At 38.8% G+C, this 27,226-nt stretch overlaps 2 protein-coding genes across 5 annotated transcripts in view; one reads left to right on the plus strand and one right to left on the minus strand.

Annotated features, from left to right (window-relative positions):
* Nucleotides 1–21,217, plus strand: part of TASOR (transcription activation suppressor) — a 46,995-nt gene extending 25,778 nt beyond the window's left edge. Inside the window, exons 23-27 of one of the 4 annotated variants that reach the window (XR_010433471.1) lie at nt 770–4,481; nt 5,718–10,863; nt 14,401–14,540; nt 15,137–15,191; nt 20,935–21,217. The gene's annotated coding sequence lies outside the window, so the exon portion shown is untranslated. Of the gene's footprint in view, nt 1–769; nt 4,482–5,717; nt 14,541–15,136; nt 15,192–20,934 lie in introns of all 4 variants that reach the window. The other 3 variants (XR_010433470.1, XR_010433472.1, XR_010433469.1) reach the window with 3 other exon arrangements.
* Nucleotides 74–24,313, minus strand: CCDC66 (coiled-coil domain containing 66). The gene is made up of 20 exons (XM_064667649.1): nt 24,224–24,313; nt 23,126–23,190; nt 20,924–20,946; nt 19,935–20,355; nt 18,956–19,091; nt 18,687–18,790; nt 17,625–17,740; nt 16,644–16,820; nt 15,718–15,849; nt 12,865–13,121; nt 12,415–12,499; nt 11,462–11,623; nt 9,932–10,079; nt 9,489–9,611; nt 7,730–8,208; nt 6,763–6,800; nt 6,221–6,507; nt 5,659–5,780; nt 1,613–1,696; nt 74–959 (listed from the first exon to the last, which is right to left on the minus strand). The coding sequence occupies exons 1-19, from the start codon at nt 24,232–24,234 to the stop codon at nt 1,616–1,618; spliced, it is 2,967 nt and encodes a 988-aa protein (XP_064523719.1). The 5' UTR covers nt 24,235–24,313; the 3' UTR covers nt 74–959; nt 1,613–1,615.
* Nucleotides 24,314–27,226: the final 2,913 nt, after the last annotated feature.

Consider the following 27,226-nt stretch of genomic DNA (forward strand, 5'->3'; position numbering starts at 1 on the left):
ATCTTGTTTGTTGGCACTTTTAAGTTTCTACATTTGTATTTGACCTGTTACCTGGGCTTCAGTTTGAGGTCTGTTTTCACGTAAAATTGAATGTTTGCCTAAAATATGTGAAAGAGCCAGTTTTTTCTTTTTTTAACTGTAAGAGTATCCAAGTCACTTTTCTTTACATAAATATTAATGTATTTATTTGACATTGACAAAATTTTTGTATAATGTTTTTACATAGCTCTAAGGCAATGTAGTTATTTTCATGACTATATACTGGATTTTGGCTAAATACCTCAATTAGAGTAACCAATGGTGCAGTTCCATTACAAAAATTGAATAAACTCTTAATGCACAAGGGACTTGCTAACACCTTGCATTGTCTGTGGTATTTTTGTTGTTTGCAAAGTATGGGAGAAACACCCAAACTTGGCTTCATGCACAGAATTGTCAGTGTTATTGGGCACCATCAGTGTCCTTACAGCTTTTATCTGGCCATTGTAATTACTGTAATGAGAGGAGGACAAACCTGCCTTTAATGACTGTGGGAGTTCAATCTGCATTAGAAAACCTCGATCCTCTCCCACTTCAGCTTAATGATTCCTGGGGCTTTGAGGGGTGTTTTGGGTTTTGTTATTTGTTTTGTGAACAAGCATTGGCATAATTTGTTTCTTAATCCAGTCTTTTTTAATTTCACATCCGGTGAGTTGTAAACTCCCCCCTGTCCCCCCCCCCCCCCCCCCCCCTCTTAATTGCCTCATTTTGTGCATCATCTCTGACTCAGGTTTCTGGAAGGCAGCAGCTGTGGAGTCTCCAGACGACCCTTTTCGGACCCTTTGGAGTCGACCCTTTTACTGTACTGCTGGTTTTACAGAGACCCTTGTGTCTCTATTGCTTGTCTTCAGGTTGTCCAAAGTCCTGTGGGGGCTTTTCCTGGTTTGTAATTTGATTTCAGTGCTTTTGTGCAGAATGTCCTGTTTGGTACTAGAAGATAGTGTTTAAACTACATTTTTCTAAACTCACAAAATTAGTTGGGATAAAGATTATTGGTTAAAAAAGGGCAGCTTTTAAAAAATGAACAAACAAAAGCCATAGACTTTTCCCTAAACTTGAATCTTTCCCTCTGTTAAGACGTGACTGACTTACTTGTTCAAATTAAGAACAAACCAGTACCAGACTATAGTTGTTACCCTCCCCCAAAAGATGGCAAATAAATAACCATTTTAGAAAAAAGAACTCCCTTGTATTCACTGTATCAGCCTAAAAGGTGGCTGAATATTTAAGTACAGGCAGTATTTTACAGTTAAAAATACTAACAAAGACCACCCAAGCCATTCATACATCTTAATCTTTTTATTTATCAAAATACACACACTTGAGTTCTACAAAACCCCATGTAACAGTTTTCTTCTGTGTTTTGGTGGTTTATATTCACATCTTGAAGACCATTCTGAACAGACACACCACCATTAGTTTAATGTACCTTCAATATAAAAATGTGACCCTGTAATCTATCAAAATTCTCATAATTTAAATTTCATAAAAAAAGCTAGAGATGGTTCATAATTATTACAGTAGCAAAGTGCTGTGCATTTACATTTTAAGAACTCAGGACATTCACATGTACCTCTCAAAATGGCGGAATGAAGTTCTCTTGAGCTACAGTGGGAATCAGAGTGTTCTCCAACTCCTTCTGCTTCTGCAGGAGGCCCTGGAATACATCAAATACAAGGTGAGTGTTCTGTCCTCCTCACACAGCCTGAACTAATGATGTGTCACTGTTTCATACCTGAAAACAGTTTACCTGTTGAGGCTCAATACTTTTTAAGTACTCAACTTCAGAAAAAGCAGTACAAACTCTCTGTGCAGAGGGAACTTTGCAAAAGACTTGGAAGTGTGACTGGAGTGGAAGCCAGTCCAGTGAGTTTCCAGGGATGACCATGCAGAGGGAAAAAGGACTTCACTGTATATAACTGAAGCTCACTCCTTTGTGTACTGTCTCTGCATTCACATGTTCTACTGTATTCTTGTATGAAGCTGAACCCCAAACCTTGATGGGTATCAGCTTTTAGTCTCAACATAAGTGATACTTAAGATCAAGGGCAGCATTGCCATTTGTACCAGAGCAGTGTCAGACATTTCAGGATACATACATATATTTACTGTCAAAAGGTTCAGGGGTCCTGCTTTGCTAATGGCTCTTCTAAGTACTGAGGAAGGAAAAAATCCATAATAAAAAAACCTCCTGGAAGTGTACCCTTGTCTTTTAAGTACCACATGATACAGGTATGGCAAGTATGTTCATAAATTTAAAATGTCTTTTTACTGTCATTAACAAGATCATATATATTGATACATCTGGCATCTTGGTCTCCCTCTATTTTAGACCTGTCAGAAATAATTTGGTAGTAACGAACTTAAAAAAAATACTATTTTTCTCAGAGTTACAAGAGCTTTCTCAAAGATAAGGGTTACAGGCTGCTGGCACAGCTCAGCACAGACCTGATGCAAGGCAGTGGGTACTACAAGAATTTAGACATGTATTCCTGTGGCATGGAAGCAGAGCAGCCTGTTAGACTTAACTTGGGATCCTTGAAAGGCAGCAGGTGCCTACTTTCAATCCCTTGATGAATTGCTTCCTAATTAATCAACAGTATGTGCTATTATTGTTAATGGGTCAGTGCAGCTTTCGGTCCCTGTGTCAATAATTACTTCTAATAATTAGTTTCTTGCATTTAGTAGCACGTTACAAAAACAACTCATAAAATGAACTGCCCTAAATAAAGCAAGAGCTGAGAAACAAGTAACACTGAAAGCTGACAGTTCAATGTTTATCACTTGGTCTGCAGAGGTCATAGAAGGACCTGGAGCAGCACAGTAATGTGCAATATTTACGGAGGGATGAGCAGTGAGCTCTGTCCTCTCACAGCCCAGTGCTGGCCTTCGTGGGCTACAGGCTGCTGAAGTGCCTTTATTGCCTTAGGAACATTAAGGTGCTCTGGGATGTACTGACCTGGTGTGGGGGGTGTTCTCCTTTTTCTTAAACTTTGGCCCTTCTTTTTCACAAATAGTTCACTTTGCTGGGCTTATCCACCGATTTTCGATTTCAGTGAGGAAAATTAAGGCTGTTGCTTTTTCCTATTACTGCTGTCACCTGACATAGGCAGAGACTTGCTGTCTTGTAATGAATGCAGCAAGACACCCTCCCTTTGGCAGGGGAAGGCCTCCTGTTTTCCCTGGTGTCTTCAGTTCCTCTGGGCTGTTACTGCAACAGCCCAACTGTAATTATCCATCACTTGGGCTGGGTGTGGAGTGCAAGGGCTAAAGACTGGTCAAATATTCTGTGAATTTTCCCAGAAAAAGAATGCTAAAGAATGGTCAAATATGTTGTGAATATATATATATATATATATATATATACACATATGTATATATTCTGAAACTATCAATCCACTATATATATGTATATATAAATACAAAACTCAAGTCTAATCATCTTCTGAAACAAAACTCTGCTCGTTGTCTAAATTGTATTTCAGACAAAATACTGCCCTACTCATTCTATCTCAGTGAAATAAATGATGCAAAACAGGTGTCATCTGCAGGAGTACACAATACTTAGATATACAAATACACTGAAGTTCAACAGTTCATGTCCTAAATGCATTCTGCAGCTGGCAGGGTATTTAAAAAAGAACTCCACATGTTTTAAATTAACTCTCTTGCAGAACCAAGATCCACTGAAAGACTAACCTTACCATTACTTTTTAGCCACTGTTAAGACTTGAATATTTACTATGCATCAAAAATGTAAACCTCTTTAAATATCCGCACCTTTTGTTCACCTCAGCAAGCAGAAGGATCAAATTGTGCTTTGAATCTGGCTTCATCTTAATCAAAATGCCACTGGCAAATGAAGCCTGAATACAAAATACTTAACGACTGTAGGTATTTAACAAAAATGTTAATGAGCATTGGGGAAGACCAGATCCAGTCCAACCCATCTGAGAGCTGTTGGAAACAGGCAGCTTTTCACTGCTCTTGGGTCACAACTTTTCTTCCTCAGCTGGGGCATGTTATGACCCTTCCTTTGCACAAGGAATTTACCTGCAGCTGATACACCACCTGTGCGTGGCAGTGCTTCTGTCTTGCTAAAGCACAACAGGTAAGCCAGGTAATCAATAACTACTGTAATTTTGGTGTACTTCAGTCTGTCAGATTTTCTTTCCTTTAATTATTTATGAAATTTTCCTCCCTCAAGGAAGAGGAAAATAAATACTGCTGCTAGCAAGAAAGTACTTTTAGAATGGAGCCATTCAAAAAGCAAGGGAAGGGACTGACAGATGTTTATCTTCAGTGTTCTTCAAGAACCAAACCAGATCTAAAGTAAATGTGTTTTTTTGTCTTGCAGCCCTGTCAGACCATTTAGAAGCACAAAAGAGAACAGCTCCTGTTCGTGTCCAGACCTGCTGTGGGCCACACCTTGTTGCCAACAGGTGGAGTATCAAATTCACTGGTGTTTTAGTAACTCGATACCATTACCAGTAACTTACTACAAAGAGAACAGATACAAACACACACACAGGCTTTTGGCTCAGGAGTTCGTGTGTCTGTAGTATTAAACTAATTTTATTTTCAGAAAATCTGGCTGATTGACAAATCCTGAATTTTCTTTTTACATGCTAACAAATAGCTGTCTTGGAAGGATTTTATAAGTGTTTACACTTCCACTTTGCAAATATACAGGATTTTTCCAGGACTGACAACCCTTCTGCACCAGCCCCACTGCTCTGTTGAGCCTCACTCACACAGGAACTACAGAAGGGAAACTTCATTGACAAGGTTCTAGTGCTGTGTTAAAACCCTTTCTTTTGAAATTCATACACTCTTACTACAGACAACACTAACTATTGAAACAAAGCCATTTCTTTTGATTTCAGGTTTTCTCAGGCACTCCACTGTTTCATAGCTAATCTAAGAACTAAGGAGCCCATGGTGTGACTGTAAGGACTGTCCAAAAGTGGAAGGCAACATGAGAAAAGTAAACTTATTAAGAGGCAACAAAAGTAGAGGACAGGATCCAAAACATAAATTATATGATGGAAAATGAATTAAAGATTGTGATAAATAATTGAGATTCGTGAAACAAATGGGTGATTACATCAAAATAAAACAAACGGATTGTAAAACTTAATTACCCCCATAAAGAAATAAAACAGACCCTTACAAGGTCAAGGAGCCCTAAAACCTCCCTACTATCCTAAGAATAAAATATGGTAGAACTTTAAATCTTTAGGCGCCTGTTCGTCCAAGAATGCATGAATTATGACCGGTTGTAGAGATAACCATTTAGCTTTAGCTGTAAGAAAACTCATATATTAAATGCTTAGCAAAAACCTGTAAAATGTATATGTATATGATATAATTAATATGCATGAAGTAGCTAAGATAAATCCCAAATGTACACTGTAGTGTGTGTGCAGATTTGGGAAATTTGTCCCCATTTCTGTCACCCAGCCGGCTGCTTGCTTTTACCATATAATAAACTCTTATTCAAAAACTTATAGAAACTCGAGACTTTGTTTATCACAAAGATTATGATATATAATAGTTTTGCTATATTCATTTTTACTTAAGTATATATGCATGTTTATCCACTAAGTTGTTGCTTACCTGGCGTAATTTTGACAATCCTTTGAGAATTGCTTGTTGTCTCTCTCTAACTACATCAGGATTTAGAAGAGGATCTCTAACGTGATCTGAGCTAAAAATCTGTCGTGGCATTTGGTAAGAATCTAGAAGTAAATGTACATCAAATCAGTTAACAATACCCTTTATTAATTTTAATTTTGAAGCAGTAAGTTTTCACAGTTTGTGAAAATCAGGTTTTGGTTGCTATCAAGATTATAATCACCGTTTTTAAGTTAAACAACGCTTAGATTCCTAAAGCCCAATCTATATACAATAATGCCAGAAAAGTGCAATCATGCTTCATTAAAGGTAAACAGCCAAAAAAGAGAGATAAAATATTTTTTTGGTTGCTTTTTTGATTTTTTTTTTAAAACATTTGTTGTGGTTGCTTTGTTGGGTTAATAGAGAGTATCCTTTGGTTGCACAGCCTTTGTGTGCAGGGCTGTGACCCACGTGGATTACTACAAAATTCTGTAAAAACAGACATAAAATTGGATAAAACTGTAGCACTGTAACATCTCCTCTACACAAATCATTTCAGTACCATGGAACTGTCGATACTGTGGGTCATGTGTTGAAGGTCTGGTCACTGGTGCCTCTGGATCGAGATAATACACTTCGTTAGTTCGGACGTACGGGATAAACTGGGCCGAGGGAGGCCTTCCAGCCTCGGGCACTGGAGGGGGGGAGCTCCTCTGCTCAGCATCTGCCTTGGTGCTTTTCTCTCTTCTGCTACTGTTGTTATGCACCAGGAAATTAGAAGCATGGATCTGTCTCTGTTGTACTTGGAGTAATCTGTTCTTAACTGCCGGAACAGGCGGTGATTCGGATCTGTTTGAAACAACTGCAGTTGAGAAAAGCCCAAACAATACTTAAATGTAATTAAATTTTCTCAACTAGCAGAGGCAAGGAATCCTCAGAGGACAGGACTTTTTGTTCATTTACTATGCTTTTATAATTGCAGTCTGTCTGGTCATGTGTATTTTTAATAGTAGACAATTAGATACATCTAAAAAGTCAGGAAAGAAAAGCAAATGTATTTCACTATTAATGTATTAATTTTATTAATGCGGAATATTGACGTACCTTTCTTCATTCAAGTGATTCTTATAAAATTGTTCTTCCTAGGAGAAAGCAAAGTCAAAAGTAAAACCAAAAATCTCCATGTTTTTACATTAAAAGCTTTGATTTTTCAAAATGAGTTTGTTTAGAAATTCCAAAAGGACTATTTGACCTGGGTTCAGCAGAAAGGTATTTATCAAAGATTTGCATTAAAGAGACTTGTAGTGTCTATGAACTAAATTAAGCAGATTATAGGAAGATTTTCTTCCATTTTCTATGTCTTTGGCAGCTCTAAGCACTATCAAAAATACTATATAAATATTTCTATGTCCTTGGAAAGCTGCATTTATAAACTGAAAGGTTCAACGCAAGGCAATGATTATTAAAGGAGAGGTCCAGGTTTTTTCTGTTTGAAGGTGTTAGAAACTGAGGTGTTTATGCATACAGAGAGTGAGCAAGGGGGAGAGAGACAGAAGGCATGATAGTATTTGATAGTATTTTCTTTAAACAATTTTTTTTCCAGCCACAAGCTCTACTGATACATGCTTATTGCAAATGGAAAATGATTCCACTAAGAAGGATGCATTTCTGTGACAAGAGAGTACATCCTCAGTAATCCATATTCTCTGCAGAAGTAAACACTGTTTTCTGGAGCAGGTACTCCTATACCTCACCCACCACCACAACATAATGACTGCACACAAAAGAGCAGGTCAGTGCTGGCCTGCACTCTGCTTGCAATCAAGCTCCCTATTCACATAATGGATCAGTGGTAGTGAATAAGGAATCAACACTTTGGAGGACTGAAATAACAGTAAAATCTAATTCACAAAATTCAAATATATTCTGCTCATGATGAACAAAATAGGGTTTTTAACACAAAGGACAGCAGCAGGCAGATTTCAATGCTTCAGTTACAGAACTGAACTCCCACCAGGTAAAACTGTGGAACAAGAGTCTCACTGTTGTTAAAGCCCAAGCAGTTACCCACCTTCCTGACTCTGTGCCCCTTATTCCTCACAGCTGTTTCTTCCCGAGGTGAGGGAGACCTGTCCACACACCCCCCCTTCCTTGCCCAGAGGTGCCCGGGGGTGTTTCTTTCCATCAGCTGAAGCAGCTCCATTTGTCGCCTCACTTTGTTTTCTTCCCTTTGTTTTTGCAGTTGTTTAGGGTATCTTTCTGATGCTGGAATGTATCTTTTCCCAGGCTTGTTTATGTTCCAGTCAGGTCTTTTGCCGTATTTTTCTGAAGATTTAATTTGTCTTTCTTTTCTGGCATATTGGTCATATAGGTCACTGTAATTGCCACCAGTCTCTTTTCCTGATATTTTATTTTTATCTATATACTGCATTTCCTTCTGGTATTTTTTGCTGTTAGAGGTTTCTTTATATTCTATAGAAATATCAGGTGATTCGCAGTGCACAGTTCTTTCCTCAGCTGGCTCAGTGTATGCTGAAGTATTAAAGTAATCTAAAAAAAAAAAATAAATTGTATTGTAACTCTAAGCTATTCAAATTACTTGATTGACTTTTGTATGCATATCAATCTACGGTTATGATTTTATTCAAAAATGACTGTTACAGTTTTTTATAAAGCTTTTTTATTCTTTTTTTATGTGGAAGACAGATAGCACCATAGAAGCAAACCTAGTAAGGAAGGGGAAAACCCCAAAAGATTGGAGAACAAAATCAAGTCACTGTAAAAGAAAATGTATGTAAAATGAAACAACATTCTTTTAAAATGCAGAATTCTACTTCTGTCATGGTACCCAAAAGTAAAGAGCAAAACACAGCTTCTGTATAGTTTTCCAGCATGCCCATGGTTTGGTCATACTCACAGCACTACTGGGAATAATTAACTTTCCTAATCCTTGTTGTCCAATGGAAATGATTTGTTCTATTTTTAAATTATTAACAATCCAGCTTTTTTCTTTACTAAGAGGCATTCACAAAAACATTATTTAATTTGTAAACTGTCCAAATTCACAGTAAAATTTCTACCAGCACTGTCAAAACCAAAAATATTATGTTGGTGCTTTGGCAAGCAGGAATAAAATAAAGCTTGCACTTCCCAAGTGACAAGCTAATACAGTTCTACATACAAGGCATACATAAAATGACTGGAAGTTTCCACTGAATTTGCTCATTCACACCTCATCTAGAACATTTAAAAAATGCAGACTAAGTTTGAGCTGGGTTTTTTAACAATGTGATACAAAACCAAGAAGATGAAGACTGGAATATGTTCTGTCTAGATGGACCTACAATTCTCTCTGGGTATTTAGCAAGAATGTAAACATTTTCTAAACATTTGAATGTAAGCTCTCATTTTCTAATGAGTTTTCTAGTTCCAGAATTATTGACAATGAATCCGCCAATATATTCAAGGACACATTAGGAAAACCTCATCCCTGCTTGATACCAAACCATATTACATAAACCTGGGAACATTCACACTGAAGAATACTACAAATACATGTTTAAATGCCTTAATAAATTTGGGCCTACGTGGCTTGTGACTCTAAGTCAACCCTGTATTCCAGACTGCGTGATTTGAATCTGTAACCGGTAAGTACCAACTATACAAATATATAATTTCTTTCGAAGAATAAAGTGATACACTCTAATATACCAACATGCCTATGTCTGTGCAAGTATTTCCTTCTAGTTTTATTCCATTCTGGCTCACAGTGATGTCACAAATCTGCTGCCCCTGCCTTTGCTGAGGTACCTCAGAGCCATCGGTCGTACCTGTCTGTACAGCGGTGTCCTTCCGAGGAGAGACCTGCTGCTCACTGTGGCTCTGGACATCATCACAAAAATTGTTACTTTGATGTGAAATGCCAGAATGACAATTTTCACACTGTGTATCACCTAAAAAGTTGTAAGTAAAATTGTTCCATTTAGTGACATATGTTCAATTTAAACCATGCTGTTGAGTTACCCGACGATGGTGGTGTTTCTTTATGTAATACAGCACCTGACACTTACTCAAATACAATATTCACCACAGTAGTCTACATTTGTATTTGTCTGGAAGGTAAATAAATTGTACTGAAACTTGATTTGTGAAGGAGCCATTTCTGACCCAAATGCAGACAGAGAAACAAACCCAAAAAAACCCCAACCCAGAAACAACTTGCTTTCAAACCCCAAAGAACAGGCAAACTGAGTAGGAGAAGGCTTGTACTTGCCACCACCAGGATTGTTCTGAACTTTGGAAATGTCATGTGCCTTCTGAGCCACGTCTGGAATGTGCTGTTCTTGTTTTAATCTCTGGGCTGATTCCTGAGCTTTCTCCATTGTCTGATAGAGCTCTTTGGTTTTAAGAATTGCAAGTTCCTTAAAAAAAAAAAAAGGCAAATATGTGATCGTTTATTTTGAGAATAAAATTAATAGGATTATTTAATCCCCATGTAATCCTTGAGGTTTACATATATTGTTATTTTGGGAAAATATTTTTTTTTTCCCCAAAACTAAAAGTAGTTGAGTAAATGCAATATGTAACATATAATTTCTACGATTATTAAGGATAAATTCAGAACCTCTGCTGTACTATTGAAGGTTGTTCAATCCTAGCATAGAAAAGTGAGCATTTAGATCCTAAAAGTTATTTGGATAATTATTTCCTTTCTAATAAATTAATCTTTTTCTAGAAGCCATCTGATGTCAGCCGTTTGTGGCTTTCTGTATCATGTGGTTTAATGAAATGAAAGAAGCCTAAATAAAAGTAATAAACTCACCTTCCTCCTACTTCCACAGGAGACAGTAAAAACTCCCTAACAAATATGAGGGGGTTACAGTTTCCAGACTCAGTGGGTTCAACTGCAGGAGACAAGGCCAGGGAAAAATCTCATTTCCAAACTGTTATTCCCATCTTATCCCCACTTCCTACTGCATTTGCAGGTGGAAAGAAGAACAACTGGTGGTGTAACATGTTTTGAAGGAGCTGAGCAGTTACAGGCAAGGATGACTTTCCCTGTGTTTTACCAGTCCCTGGAATCAGGGATCCACATGTCTGCAGGTTTTGGAGCTGTTCCAAACAGGAAGCTAACTGTAATAGCTGCTACTGTGGCAAAAGGAAGAATGCTTTTCCAAAAGACGAAGCTTTTAACCTTCTACAGAGGTAAGAACATATACAAATGCAAAATTTGTACTTGCCAAAGGTCAGAAGGTACTTTTGGTTTAACTTTTATATGAGAGCAGTATGTAAAGTTCAGCAATAGCTACAGAGGGGAAAGCTGTAGAACATGAATGACTTTTAAAATTACTTTTCCTGACTATATTCTAAAAAGTCTTTAATTCAGACTGAAAGCACATTCAGTCAGATGAACTTCATGGTATTGAAGTACCTTAAAAGCATCGAGTTACCAATAACAATAATTGCATCACATACTCTATGATATTTTTTAATTTAAAATTTGCATTTTACAGTGGATGTTTCTGCATTATTTAGAACTACATTTCCCTTTTTGCTAGTTCTTATAATTTCTCTTCCTGAAAAGGCCCTTGTTCAGAAAAAGTAAGTTGCCTTATGCTTGTATGGTGTCATAAGTTTATCAGTTGAGGAAACAGATTTTGATTTCAAATGTCTAAATTTCAGAGAGTTTTCATTTTCAAAATGATGAAGTGACACAATTTTGAAGGTGAGGAACAAGAACCATTTTCCTCAAAGCTCAGTCATACTATGGACTATCTGCACTAAAGATAATGCAAAACCCCACCTCCTTTTGTTTTTGTTTCAGCATTTCTTCTTCAAACTGTTTCTGCAGTTGTTCTTTTTCTCGTGCCAGGCGCAGTTCTTCCTGTTGTTCCTCCCATTTTCTCTTCTCTTCCTCCAGTTGTTTCTTCTTCCGTTTTTCTTCCACCTGGGCCATTATTGCTTTCTAGCAGCACCAGAAAAAAAAGGAAAAATACCATGTTGAGGCATTATAAGCTATTTATTCATATACTTTCATATATGTGATAATAATTGGATTTGGACAAATGACAAAAATAAAAATCAAGACGATTTATTTCAAACACTTTTGGCTTTGTTTTTGGAAAACCACCAGCCCCACTGAGCATTTTGCAATACTGAGATACAAAAAGGAGCTTTTAATGTTTTAGAGAACACTTTTATTTTTCTTGTAGAGTAATGAAGGTCTGATTTTTACCTTATGTATGTACTGTCAGCCAGGAGTTTGATCTAGCAGAGTAACAGTTTGACCAGAACAGTCTTCTTAAATTTTTAACTGAGACTTCTTTACATGGTGCTAGAGACACCACCATGGAGATATACATTCAGTTAGAGAGCCACAGAGGTTATGTAAATGTCAGTAAAGTGCATAAAAAGCTAAAGCTTCATGGAGTGGGAATCTGTAAATATTAGTCTTCCCCACAACAGTGGAGACCAGGAAAATGCACACAAACCTACTGGAGCTCTAAAGACTGAACTGTACATTTTTGGAGGCAAGAATTCAGTTATAGAAAGGCAATCATCTCTTACAAATATTGAAAGGAGAATGTAGAGTCTGACTGAATGAAATACTGCAAACAACTGTACATGCAATCTAAAGCATAAAAGTCAAGTGCCTGCCTGGATTCTGGTATTAAATCTCATGCTTTATTCACGAGACATTACCTTTTATCCTTCCTTCTTATTAAAATAGTGTTAGACTTTAAAACAAAAGTCTACCTGATGTTCTAACTGTTTCTGCCGCCTCCTGTCTCTCTCTTCAATCTGTGCAGGGTCCAGGAGAGCCGTCATTGAACGGAGGAAACTAAGAACAAAGGAGCATGTAAATGTTTTTAATCATTGGAAAATAACCCTAAAGCCTTTCTTTGTTAGAATCAGTTAGATTTCATTTTCATATTGAGGTTATCCCATTGTATTAATTTATAATTATGGAATTAATTTTACTAAGGAACAAAGTAAGGTTGTTTGCAGTAAATGTTATTAATGAACAACGGAAGCACTTGAGTCTTTCACAAGTGAAACAACAGGTATTTCTGAAGAAAGCAAAAGCCAAATGAGTAAGATCCAAAGATCAGATTTAAAGAATTTTGGTTTTGTTTTTTAAATTTCTGAGGTGGTATCAGAAATGTACTGGCTGGGAAGATGATTATCCTTACACAGCTCACTCACCTGACTTTCTGACTCTGTTCCAAAGCACCATTTTTAGCAGCTTTTTCTGCATTTCCCACCTTTAAGGGCATGAGATTATTGCCTAAAGCTGCAGGTGAAAAAGGGTGAATAAAAGCAGTCAGCTCCTTAGGGTCAGGTGACAGGCAAAGACTTTCAGGCTGCTTTTTGTGCATTCCATTTAGGGGGTGTTGTGCATTAGCATTAAGGTGGTTCTTAAAAGAATCAAAATGCATTGCCCATCTGTCATGCTCTTCTGCCTAAATAAATATCAAGCAACAAAAAAAAGGAAAAGCACTCAATCACACTGTTTCTGTAAAGTGTGCTTCACAAAACAGACAATACACATTTTGTACAACAGGAACATTAGAAAAGCTCTGTTAGGGAGCTACAATACAGACAGCAGTTAATTCCTTAAATGGGAAAACAAGTCTGTCTGTTGCTTAAAATGCAAGTCTGATCAGGAATTATCCTGCTGATCCATATTTGGTCAGCAAAAACATCACTACTACATTTTCAGAAAAAAACAAACATCAAGATTTATAGAGTGAAAAAGTGTTGAAAAATAAAAAAGTAAAATAACATAAGGTCAGGCTTTTTGGTAGTGTTTTTTCAATTTACAGTACTATTCTGTCCCATGATTTTTCTAACAGGACTGGGCACTGCTTGTTAGAGAAGTCAGTACTGGCCCTGCCTTGCTCTCCTCCTGTTGTGTCATTATTCCTTCTCTACTAACAAGAGCGAGTGGCTTCTTTTAAACTGTCCTACATTTACACCCTCCATTTTAATTCTGGACAGTAGCAGAATCAATGTGCTTTGGGCAGAGATATTAATCTCCAGCTTCCAATTTTCAGCTAAACATGCCTATTATAAAATAAGCCTTCCTTCAAAAACCTCTTCCACCCCCAGCAGCCACTAGTGCCATCCCAGCAAAGTACCTGAAACTTCTGAAGAGGTGACACACTGGGTGTAAATCTCTCTTCTGTACTACCCAGGCTTATCTTTTTGGCTCAGTGTTGGCAATTGGGACATTCCAATATATCAGTAATAAAAGATTTTTACCCAAGGGGCTGTTGTTTTGCTACTGAGAAGGTTTTCACTTCTGACTGTAAGAACTGTTTCCCTGGAGGGACTGGAGAATGACTACCTAAAACTTGCATTCTGCAACAAAATACCTAAAATTATGTAATCTGATATAGTTTCTGGGAGTCCTTTCTTGAAACAAAAATTCCCTTGTGTCAGCTAAGTTTAACACCTATTTTAAAAGAAGCATGAAAATCATAGTCCAAATAATAAAGATCCAAGTTACTCTTCCTCCTGTCCCTCTGTGATATAGAAGCAGATCAGACAGTTGAAAAATCGACTTTATTCTTTTGAGGGTCTGTGCTGCAATATGCAAAAGAGTTCAGAGTATAAGACAGCACCTGAAAAAACAGGTGTTGAAGCAAAGGAGGTTAAGTGCCCATTAACCTCCTTTCAGACAGAGGCTGGGAGTGAAAGTACTGGGGAGTTACTGGTAACTGCACCCTCCTCCCACAGCACAGCTATCCATTAAAAACAAAGCACTAATGAAGGAACCTTCACAGCTGTGTTCCCTTCACAGCTGCAAAACTCAGTTTACAAAGGAAACCTGATCCCTTCAACAACTAAGAGGACGACAAGACTCGTGTTGCCTGTAGGTAGGTACACAACCCACCTGGGCACCAAGGGGTTCTTCGGGAGGGTGGGTAGGAAACTTCTATTCTAGTATTACAAGCTGTGGCATTAAAATGATGAATTGCTGTTTAGGAATGGTATAACTGCTGTAAAATGCTTCAGTTGGGAGTAAAAACTGTAGCCTTGTAATCCAGAAGGCCACAGGCTATGAAAATTCACATCCATCAAGTTTTGGTAACCAGGCTTCTTGTTCAGTGATAATACAAAACATCTCATGATGCGAAGACAGCTCATGTCTGGTGAAAGATAAAATCCTGGAGTTAAAGCTGTGGACAGTCATTTGGGATTCTAGCAGCAGTACAGTCTCACTGCATGTTTTTTTATTTCAAAAAACAACGTTTCTGGAAAAGTGTGTCAGTATGGGGCTGTATAAGAATGCAGAGCATTCCGCTGATCTTAAAAAAATCCATAAAGATAGTAACAGATAAAGGAAAGAAGTCAGCTTCCATATAAAGAAACTCCAGGGGTATTGACCCCATTGGCCAATATGGACAGTATTAAAAGTCTCTTCAGGTATTCCACCTGCAAAGCAATTACCTTGCCCACACTTTCCTTCTAGATCCAGTATTGGAGACCTACATTCAACAGCCTGGAAAAACCAAAGTGTAAACAAGGTAAGGCTATTTTCTTCAATACTTTCTGGAGAAATGTTTTTTAACTTTTTTAAGGTTTCATGAGAGTGTATATGTATTAAAATAATATTTCTAGAAACAGGATTTAAACAGCTGTGTGACACACTGCACTTGTCTATAACTTTCCTCCTGTTTTCTCACCTCTTGTAACCTATACAAAATTTCTTTTTATATAGGCATTGTCTCTACACCACCTTCCAAACTCTAGTGCTTTTGCATATGGTGGGAAAGAAAAAAAGAAAGCAAGCAATATCCCTGTCTTAATCTCTGCAGCAAACACTGTAACACCCCACCAGACACAGTCTGTTCTCTGCCACCGAAATACTGGAACAGCTACAGGCTGAATGTTCAGTAAGTCCATCCTTACAGTGAAAACATGGACAGGCTGCAGATAATGATGCCTTTGTTGCCACTTCACTAGGTCTGTGATTTCATCTTTTATTTCATAGAACAAACATGTAGAGAAAAACCTCTCTTATTCAAAAAAGTCCCTCTAAACCACAGATACCTTTGATAAATTAAGTTTTTCTTCTATTTTTCGTAGTTTAGCTTCTTCCTTCTGTTTGTCCAACTCTTCAAGCCACTTCTTCTGTTGCTCATGCTTCAAAGCACTGAAAGGTCGTTCCTGTGGCACAGCTTCCTGAAATCAGATAAGTGCTAGTCCCTTGTACAAAAAATTCAGTACCTTGTCTAGCCGTGTAATAAAGACTTGGCTTTCAGTTAGTAAGCTAAGTGGGCTTTTTTCTAGCACAGAAAAAGTAAGTTTGTAACTGCAGAAAGTATCTGACTGCTGTTAGAAAGATGCTAAATAAGCCAAACTTTGAACATTACTCTAACTTGAACCATCAGCTTGTCACTCTAGAAAACCTTACTTATATGTATTGTGAATAAAAATCCCTTCCTTCTTCCTATGGTTCACTGCTCAGTCTGTGTTCCAGGTAGTTTCAGCATCACAATCTAATTAGCAGTAATCTGTTTCAAGTAAATTACTTATCATCTTCATTCTTCTGCTTCTGCTTCTTAAGATGTCTGTATTATTTAACAAACTCCACTGGCACTGAGAAATTCCAGTGCCATCTGAAAAAAAACACTTTCAATCACTGCTTACTAGCCACAACCCAAAACCTACTTTTTGAACCTTCTGCCATTGATATTTTTTATTTTTGATAGGTTCCCACTTCTCTATTTTTTCAACACATACTTAAAAAGTAACTAATACTTCATGTCACACCTCTAGTACTGTTCTCCACATCAGCCTTGAAAATGCTCAGCCTTCAAAACATCAATATTTTGATAAACGTTCATTTAGACACAATTATTTAGAGAGAGCAGAAAGATCTAATGAATTCTTCTGGTTTAAAAGAACTACTGGAGACAAACATTTGTTGTCCATAAATAAGTAAAAAAAACCCTGCACGCAATTTAAGATCTTACCCTGAAAACAAATGCTGTGCAACTGCCAGCTGGAAAGTCAGAAGAACTGAAATCAGAAGACTGCCCAGCTGGAGCTCTTGAAACATTCAGTGGAACTTCATCAGCCTCTGTGGCTAAAGCAGCTGTACAGGCACAGTTTTCCTCAGTGGCATTGACTGAGTCAGCTGGAAACACTGTCTACAAAGAACATGATCATTTTTAAGACTTTAGTTAGCTTACCTGTTTGGTTTATATTAAATAGCCTTTAACATACAATAGACAAGTAAATTATACTCCTAGAAGCTGCTATTCATTAAAACTTCAGCCAAAACTTGTAACTAAGCCTCTCATATCCAGTACTTCTTAATTAATTTCTTAATGTTGATTGAAACTAATTCTTATGTGGCAGTTGTAACTTTGCTAAGAATGCTGAATATGCCACAAAAAAAAGGGCAATTTGCTTTTGCTGTAATAACTGACAGCAGATACAGCCCTAACTTCTGTTTAACAGCAATCAGTTTTACTGGAGAAGTTTCATCTGAGTATATTATATTTATCTAACACTGTTTTCAGAGTGACAGCTGACTTTTTAAAAGGCAGAAGAAAAGTCCTATTGCTGTGCTCATTATTATGTAAACAATCAAACTTACGTGAGAGCTCAAATGAACAATGTAAATAATTATGTAGCCAGGGATTACATTTGAGACTATTCCTCAAAACAGAACTAGAAAACATTTATATTTTTAGTCAGGAATCAAAACAGAAGGACGGGAACGAGTTGTTCATGCTACAAATATCTTAAGTTGCAAAGCTACAAACTGGAGCTACAGGTAAGTATGGAACAGGGAGCTGCAGCTTTTTATGCCAGGAAAGAGCTTAAAGTCACCACTGATATTGGATTCTACTGGATTTGTACAGAAAAGAAAACCTTGTATGAATTAGAAGTTAAATTGTTCTGCAGCAATGGAAACTGTGCTCTTCTGTGTTTATGGACAGCCTTACCTGACCTGGGTCAGCTGTTTCCACTTTTTCTTTATGGGTTTTATTATTGCCAGGTTCTGCCCAGAAATATTCTCCCTCTATTTCTTTCAGTTTCTTCTTCAGTGCTACCTGTTCATCTTAGAAAAAACCCAAAACCTCCAATAAGAGTTCCTAATACAAACATTTAGCAGTTAAAAAAAAAAAGGCATCAATGCATGTCTACCCTGCTATTTTGACTGTAAAATGGACTACAAGAGTTGTCACCATTGTCTGACCAACCAGTCCCAAACATGACTTTGCTCTTAAGAGAGTGGCAGCTGAGACTGCCCAGAGATGCAGATGTGACTGGGGAGTCCCTCTAGAAGAAGAAAACACCAAAGGCTTAACTATTTCCCAGCAAAAGAGGGAAAACTAACCAAGCATATAAATTCTCTCAATTTTATTCTATCAGTCTTGGACTACTAAAACATTATTAAAACCAGTGGAGCTATACATGGAAGCTACTGACAAATGCATAATTAAACCCTGAAACCAAATGGCCTAAATCCCAGCTGAAAACAAAACACAGCTTTTTATGTGAATCATAAAAAGTTTAGTTTTAAACATGTTAAGCATATTTAGTTTTCTACAGAGATTCTCCTTGCCTGCTGAGGGGGCAGGAGTGCAAACTGTTTCAAATTCAAATTGCACTTTGATACATTCAGTCCTGCTTGTACATTAGGCTGACACTTGTCCCATTAAAATCCAAGTGAATGTGTTGATGATAATGGCTATCAACTGCTGTCAGAATGTGACAAAACCATGGGGAAATAGCTCCTAAAATATGAAGTATAACAATGCATTTGTTTGAGATAATGTTTAATTGGTAAAGATGCATTTTTGCCAGAATTTATTGATAATCTTTGCATAAAATTTGGAAATTCAAGACTCTTAATCTGTCTTGGAGACTAATGAAATTATGTACTTTTCAATTTGTAGCAAATGCACTGATTATAAGTAAATTTAAAAGAGCATTAGGATTACCATTGGCATCCTGAGTGTAATAAAAACTGATCAAAAATATATTCTATATATCATAAATACCTAATTCCTTCTTCCACTGGATCTTTTTAAATTCCAGTAAGGCTTTCTCCCCTTCTCTTTCACCCAAGGTACTAAATATGTCAGCAGGTTTCCACGAATCCTTTCTAGAAAAAAGGAGGGAGAAATAAAAGCATTTTACCTAAAAAGCTAATCTGTTAATTTTAAAGGTAACTTTTAAATTTACAAACAATCTTAATGTTATTAAGAATCTTAATACAAGTCTTTACTGGGGACACAATTTTTGTAGACAGTAACACACATCTACCTACATAACTTTCTGTCCTGGCTGTGGATGTGCTTCTTGTTTCCTGCTCAAATCACAGTTCCCTTCATCTGGAACTGATGAAACTTCACAATCTTTCTGGAGTGATGCTACAATGTTTTCCTCTGATGCCTCATTAGTAGCTGTGGACAACATAAATATATAAAAAAATAAATATACTTATGACCACTAAACTTTCTTCAGCACTGAGAAAATACTTCAAGAACAGGAGAAAATTGCAAACTCCACTCTATTTAACAATAGTGTTTTCAGCCCTGCTCATATAGTTAAGACACATAAGTTAGAACTTCACAGGGTATTTTTAGAATGCCAGACTTTCAGTAAATGCTTATTCTTGGCTAAAGGCTCAGACTTTGGGACTCTACTTAATTGCAGTGTCTTATTCTTGGTGGCAAAGAGCTGACCCTCTCCACAGACCCACCAACAGGAGTAAGGGTGCAATGCAGGAAGAAACACAACAGTTCTTATGCTTCTGAGTAGAAGAACTGGGGAGGAAAAAAACCAACTACTCAGCTGTAATATTTGCAGTTAAGCAAAAAGATACATGTACATCTTTGGGCCAGAGGAAAATGGCAGCACTGCTCTTGAGACATACTGCAAGACCTGAACTCTTCACAAACCAGAAGGGCCTGTCTCTGAGGCAGTGATACAGTGCAATTCTTCGTTTTCTACCCCAATGTAAAATTTGCATGAAATATTGCCAAAACTGCTTGCTGGTTTGCTTTATGAGGTACTGGAATACTATCAAACAATCCCTAGTTTTTACTGTTAAAATTATCAAATGCTTGGTTCCCAACAGTAACAGAAAATTTCACATCCATAACAGCAAACAGTATTTTGTCCAAGACTATTAAATATAAGAGTAACATCTCTACAGCATGCAAATAAATTATCAACTCTGAGTTAAGCTTTTGCATTTTGCTCTGTTTCCATGAAATGAACTTATTCAACAGCTGGTATCTTACCCATTTCCTCTTGCTTTTCATTATGAGTCTCAGAGATGCTTCTAGTTCCTTCTTTAACAATCATCAAAATCTGTTGGAGCTGTTCTTGTGTTAAACACACCAAACTTGTCAAGTCTTCACCTGATACAGATGGGGTTTGAGGTTTCTGTTTAGCTTTTTTAACAACACTAGGATCCTCTGAATCAGGATATCTGTTTGTGCCATCTCTTTGGAAAATCAAAGAGGGACCTTTAGTTGTGGCTTCCTGTGACGAGTGTTTAGCAACTTGCAGTTTTTCACCTTTTGTCATTGATAAGCTTGATTCACTCCTTGGTTTTGCTACATTTTCCTGCTTGATACAAGCATTTTGTGTTGGCCTCAGGACATGCCCAGCGTGCCTTGTTCTCAATGCCTGTTTAGGTGCTCTGGCTTTATTCCCCATCTGTTAAAGCAAAAAGATTTCCCCATATATTAAATAAAGAAATAAAATTGTATTTATAACAAATGAAAACAAGATCGAAGCAACAAGTACAATAAGTGTCATTTTTCTTCCTTGGTGACACTTGTAATTATTTCCTATGTATTAGGGCCTTTTTCTGCTTTCTGCCCTTCCCTAATCCACTGCACTCCAGTTTACTCAGAGACAACCTATATGACCAAACTGGAACTTAAACACACTTCTGATCCCTATTTTATCAGAATTCCTTTAAGGTCTCTGAAAGTTCTGATTTATATGATTCCCTGTGCTGCTTTAACTTCTTGACCAAGTAAAATAAAGCATTTTTCAAAGGTAAAAATAGTCACAGAACTTTGAATTCATCCTTTTTAACTGCTATTGTGAACCTGAGAAATCACAGAATATCTCAAGTTATAAGGGACCCATAAGTACAAATTTCTCTTTCATAAATATAATTGATTACATGTATTTAGGTAGTTGAAATGAATTCTCAAATTTCTCTGTTAATGAACTAAATAGTTAATCTACGTATTCTAATAATTTTTCCACTTACCTTCATTGCAGGCTTTGATTTGTCTTTTGGGAAACAAACACAAACATATGAAAGAAGTATTTAATGACAACTTCTTCCTGAAAAACAAGCTTGAGAAATCAGTAAACTGGTATATTCATCTGGGTTTTGTAGGTCAGGGGAAAATACTTTGCCTGTAACATCTGCCCTGATTATTTTACTTTTTTTACTTGTTTCAGTATACACACTTTAAAAGCATGTTGGAAAAAAAAATCAGATATATTCCAGTAACTATTTCCAGTTTTATACAGATCTAATAAAATTATTGTGCCAGTCTGGCCCTCCCCTGTTATTCATTATTCCTCAGAGCCCTGTGGTAATGGCTTTATCTCTGGTAACATGATGTTATGTCTCCACTGCTGAGATGCCATCCATTATTGCTCCCCACATCTATGCCCTGAAACACTCTTAAGTCTTTTAACTCAAATCCTAGAGGATGTATAGAGGTATAGTGGTCTCAAAAATAATAGTAAGTACCATGTTCAGTATAATACTTAGGAATAAAGAATATCATAATAGAGGGAAAGTGGTACTTGAGAAATCCAGCACATATAGCTAATGCAAAGGGAGAGAAAGTAGTAGAGATACTATTTTACTGGGACACATCTATTGGAAATAAGGCTTCTTCAGCAGCATAATGCAGTTACTGCTCTGGCAGTGGCTGCTGAGCATTTCGCACTGGTAGCACCTGTACCTTTTTTTGGCATTAACAACTGAAGACACTGGAGAACTGTTGTTAAAGTCTCCAAAACAGCACTATTAATGGCTTCCAAGCTACATGACCATTTTAAAACTTGGGAGTATGCTGAACTGTTGTCCTGCAGGAACAGGCACTTAATCCTGAACCACCTTGGTAACGTTTCAGTAGTAGAGGTGTTCTGTGGCCGTTTTCATCTCTGGGTTCTCAAGCATTCAGCCCTCATCTGAGTAGGTAAAAGTCACTGTTTGACTTCTTTCTGACTATTAAGATATTAAATTGTGATTCTGTGTGGTATTCAAACCCAACTTCTCTGTAAAAAGGAGAAACACAAATAAGGTCTTTTCCCATCACAGTGGGGAGATGCATAATGTGGAACTCCAAAGTCCTGCTTATGTGTTATTTTCTTTGATTTTTTTTTTTCTGTGTAAGAGAGAAGCATCTGTCTCCAGCAGCAGCTTAAGCTACTGCAGAATAATCCTGCTTTAGTCCCTAAGACTGTGAGCAGTGTCTGTCAGTGCAGAAAACCGAAATTCAGAACTAATACAATCTGACGCAATTTTTGACATCATTCTGCTCAAGCAAGTGCTGTTGATATCAGTGCATAACCAAGTTAATTTGTGGAGAAGAGTGCTTGTTCAAGGCTAGTTCACAGTCCAAGGTAATGCTTTATCTTGGAGCACTCTGGAACATGCAGTGGCCCTATGCAGCCAATGCTGCTGCTGATGGTTGTAAAGAGCAAAAGCCGTAGCATTGCTGTTTCAGAGGTATTGCAGGGTTTATTACCAGTACACTGATGTTCCTTCCTGACTCAAAACACCACATAAAGCCTCATTAAACAGCTGTCTGGTAAATGCAGAAAATGAAATATAATTTAAAGGGCATTAAATGGAGAATTTCTGTATCCTGACGATGTAGAACAGCTACAGAAAGTAGCTGTAAAGCATCAAATGTATGTCTGACAAATCACAAAAATAGAATTTATTAACATTTAATCATGAACATATACTGGAAAAGTCTATTTCAGGTAGTAGTAATAAGATTTGGCCTAAATAAACTGCTTATTGAAAATTAAAAATGTCAGCTGCCAAATACTGAAGCTGGTTTCAAGTAAAAGATGACTGTAATGATGTAATTCTGTGTAAATTAAGCAGAGAGTTATTAGGCCTCTTTTTTCCCTGGTAAGTAATGTGATATAAAGTTAAAAAAATTATCCAATTATGCCAGTTGATACACAATAGCACTTTTATGAATAGAAGCAAGCCTACTGGCCACCTGTTCACAATGGACAAACTATTCAGAACTTCACTATCAACCTACTGTTCAGAATCAAAGTCCTGAGTAAAAAGACTTGTAAATAATAATGCACAAACATTCTTCCTGATCTGAAAAATATTTCAATAAAGCTGTGCTTTGTGTTGCTTGGATCTTAGGTTTAACTTCAAGAAGCTTTAAAGATTACTTGAGATAAATGATTAAAAAAATACCAGAAGCAGCTAAAATTAGCCTAGGCTTTCCATCCAGTACTTCAGTTTCAAGCTTCAGTCCATCACTGCAAAATGAAAGAGAGAATGGAATCTGAAATATTAAATAATCTGATAATGTAAGATCATTAACATTAATAACAAGGACAATTGGACTTCATTACAAGCCAGTATTTACTGCTGGTCCAGATGGTCTTTCACACCCCAAGCTTTGAATGTTTTGAGAAGTTACTTAATACAAAGAAATCAACGTGTCTTGAAGAGAGTATATTTTTACTGAAAAAACTGGATTTGGTGTTGCAAAGGTTGATGCTGAAGGTGCCACTCACATATATATATATAAATATATATAAATATAAATATAGTTATACAGAGCAATACGCCTGCCTCAAGAATTTCGTCATCCTACAACATGAACTGTGTGCTACAAAGACTCAACAAGTCTCCCACAACGCCAGCACCGACCACAAAGAGGGGCTGTGTTCTGGTAACAGCCCTTCATTGTGCTTCCATGCACAACAATCCACCTTTCCAAATGGAACAACCTTTATTAGAAGGGTTTATTAAAAGACAAAAGCGTGGCAGTGCTTAGGCAAAGTACACAAACACTCATTTTTCTTCCGTGCGTTGAGAAACCCTACTACGAAGATCAGTGTTCAAAATAACACTTATCTTCAAGCTTTCATTAAAAAAAAAAAAAATAAATAAAAAATAAACAATCCAGCGAGCACGGAACTTTCTCGGGAGCCCGGAGGGGTGTGACCGGAGCCGCTCCCCCGCAGCCGCGCCCGTCCCCATCTGTGCCGCACCCGGCGGGAGCGGAGGGTGCGCGCCCCCCTCGCACCGCCGAGCCGCGGTGTCCCCAGTGTCCCGTCCCCGATGTCCCGTCCCCCTCCACCGCTTCCCAGACCCCTTCCCGAGGCCCTCCCGTGGGACGGGCCGTCAGTCCCGGCTCTGTCCCGCTCCCGGTGCCCCGGCCACGCGGCACCGCCGCGCTGCGCTCCGCGGGGGCGGCCGGGCGAGCGGCGCTGGGGCCGTCCCTGCCCGGGCACCGGGAGCGCCTCCCGCCGCCAGCCCAGCCCAGCCCCGCTCCCTCCTTACCCCAGGTTCATGGCTGTGCCCGGCGGCCGCGGAGCCGCGCGGAGCTCCGCGCATCGCCCGCCCCGTCCCCGTCTCCGTCTCCGTGATCCGCGGCCGCGGCCCCGCTGAAGGAGCCGGGCGGCGATTGGGCTTCCCGAGGGCGGGATTTGCCAATGGGCTCCTGGAGCACTGCGGGGCGGTCGGGCCGGGAGCGCTGGGGGATGGAGTCCCGCACCCCTCCCGCGACTGGGAGCGCCCCGGGAATGGAGCTCCGCGCCCTCCTCCCGGGGGATGGAGTCCAGCACATCCCTCGCGGCCGGGAATCCCGGGGGATGGAGCTCCGCACATCCCCCGCCGGGGGTCCCGAGGGATGACGTCCCGCACACCCTCCGGCCCCGCCGGGGGTGCGCAGCAATCGCCGGGCGATTATCCCCGGGCTCGGGCCTGAGCTGCCTCCGGAGCGTGGGAGGGCGGCGGCTGCTCGCTCGCCTTTTAGTGCGTTTATTTATTTATTTCCTGGTGTGGCTTTGGCAAAGCGGACGAGGCAGGAGAGGGGGGCGACGCTGAAGGTGGGGGACGGAACGGCGTCTGGAGCCGGCGAGGGCTTCACCCGCCCGCCCGGTGTCCTGGAGCTGCGGGGGGAGCGGATCCCGTCAGGAGAGGAGGGAGAGCCGGGACTGAGGAGGGAAGGGTCGGCCGGGACAGCTGCCCGGTGTCCGGGCTGGCGCGGTGGGAGCGGAGGGCGGGGAGTCCCGCGTAGGACGCTTCCCATGCCTCCCTCCCTCCTGCCATTCCAGCGGGCGGTGGATCGGTGGATCGTGTCCCGCTCTCCGGGACTTGCTTTACTCTGGGCTGCCGGAGTGGTTTCTGCATCACGGTCCTGCTGAACTTTTGAGATCCGGCCCTTCGCCATCGCCACTGGTTTGATGGGTTTCCCAGACCGCGCTCCAGGTGCTGGTGGGTGTTCCTGGACCGATTCGATGCTCTTGAGCAGCGCTGTAGGAGCGGAATATTGAGCACTGTTGTTGTGTAGGTACAACTTCTGGAATAATGGAACGTGTAAACGTGCAAATGAAATGAATCTACATGTTGCCTCATTTTCAGGATAAAAATATCGAACTTATTTCAGGAGGATTTGCTTATGTTCAAGAGTATAGTCAGATTCCATAAAATGCTTCAGAGACCGTTTAGATATTTTACTATTCAAGATGGCATTTAAGCTTATGCTTAAAGCCAAATGCTTACTGAAATCCTTGATTTCAAAGGAGGTTAAGACCTTAAGGCTTGTCTCGAATAGTGTTGCTTCTAGACGTGGTTAATTTTGTCTGGACAAAGGTACTACAGATACAGGGGCAGATCCTCTGCGTGTTCTCCAGCTGTGCTTACTCCAGCTGACGGTGATAGAAGTGTTGCCCTTTGGAGATTACAAAGAAAACAAATAAACAATAATAAAAAAATAGACGGCGAGGCTGAGTTTAATGTGTACACAGAACCTCTGAACTGCTTTGTTTGTTCTATGAAATTAACGTGTCAGTCATCAGACAAAATTATATTTTCTGGGGGATTTTTTTACAAATATGGCTTCACAGCTTTTTGTTTGGTATTTATGGATTGATAGATGAGTTTAAAAGTCTTTGAAACATTAATTTAGGGACTAGAACAAGAGAGGAAAAGAAAGCCAGGAGTTTTCTCAGTAATGCACTGCATATGAAATCCTGTGAAGCACAGAACATACAAGATAGATTGTTGATAGCTGTTGCCATTTTTGGCTGCCTTATATCAGTGTCTCTAAGTCTCCCTGGGATGTCATCAGCAATAACCTCTGAAGATTACTTTGTCTATCTGATATAGTCTAGGTTCATCATTAATCCCAGGAATTAAAATTTGTTAACAGTGATTTAAACCAAAAGAACTCATGCTTATCAAAGTGTTGAACAGTGCTTTCCCAAACCAATATTGAAATCTGAATCTTAATCATTAGGAAGGACATTGTCTAATTTTTTTAAATGTTTTTGTGTCTGAAACAATCAGCTCTTCACTGTCATGGATCTCATATACCTGATTTCACCCCAGCTCTATGTATCTGGTCACAAGGTAATAAGACCTGTGAGATTTCATCCCCAGCTTCACAATGGATTTCCTAAATAAATAGATTTTCATTATACTTGCTGACTTTTAAATAATATACCAAACAGACCTGGCTTCTAATTTTTATCTGAGACAGCAGGTGGCAATGTACTTTCAAGCATCTCTTCCACACTTTGTCATAGGGAAAATCACCTTGTAAGGACTATAAAAGAAGTTTTACAGTCCATTTAGATTTCTTTTGATTTTAATATTTTCTAAATCATCAGTGCTTTGCTAGGCAAGAGATAAGTTCTTTCAAAAAACTGACAGTAGTTGATCAGTGGTTTCAGAACTTAGGGAAAAAACAGTGCTGCTGTGTTCTTTGTATGTGAGTTAGGACCATCTGGAAAACCTCCTCTACGAATATGGAACTGGATGCTTCAAAACTGGCAAGTCTTTCAGGCATTTGATAAAGTACTACACAAAGTAAAATTATTTGGGCAAATAAGCAGATTGTAACTTGTGTAAAAGGATTTCCTACACTGTAGAAAAATTATTAATTCCATTAATGCACACTTGGCTTTATGTTATCGTGAAGGCCAGATAACTTCTTTTTTACTTTCAAACTACCTTGGAAATATCATGTGTCATTCCCACGTTAAGAGGCAGAATTCTAAAAATATCCAAAGTCCCTTAACTGAGCTGCAGTTTCACAGGGAGCCCCTATGCAATATTTACATATTGTGAGAAGGACTGTAGCAAAGTATTTTTTTTTCAAAGCTGGAAAGGAGAATTATTCTCTCCCACAGCAGGCCAGTTACCCATCTCACACTGAGAGGACATCGTGCACTAATGCTGATAGTACAAATTTTAAGGCAGCCTAAAAATTGACATATTTTGTTAAATGAGCATGGAAATGTTACCTAGTGTACGTGCTGTAATTTAAAATGTTTTTTG

This window comes from Pseudopipra pipra, chromosome 11 (assembly GCF_036250125.1).
Source record: "Pseudopipra pipra isolate bDixPip1 chromosome 11, bDixPip1.hap1, whole genome shotgun sequence".
Lineage (NCBI taxonomy): Eukaryota > Metazoa > Chordata > Aves > Passeriformes > Pipridae > Pseudopipra > Pseudopipra pipra.

Excerpts from the sequence above, each read along its gene's own strand:
- CCDC66 (XM_064667649.1), bottom strand. Across the intron at positions 20,356-20,923 it reads AATCAAAGCCTGCAATGAAG|ATGGGGAATAAAGCCAGAGC; the intron begins GTAAGTGGAAAA and ends TTGCTTTAACAG. Across the intron at positions 10,080-11,461 it reads TGAAACAAAAACAAAAGGAG|GAACTTGCAATTCTTAAAAC; the intron begins GTGGGGTTTTGC and ends TTTTTTTTTAAG.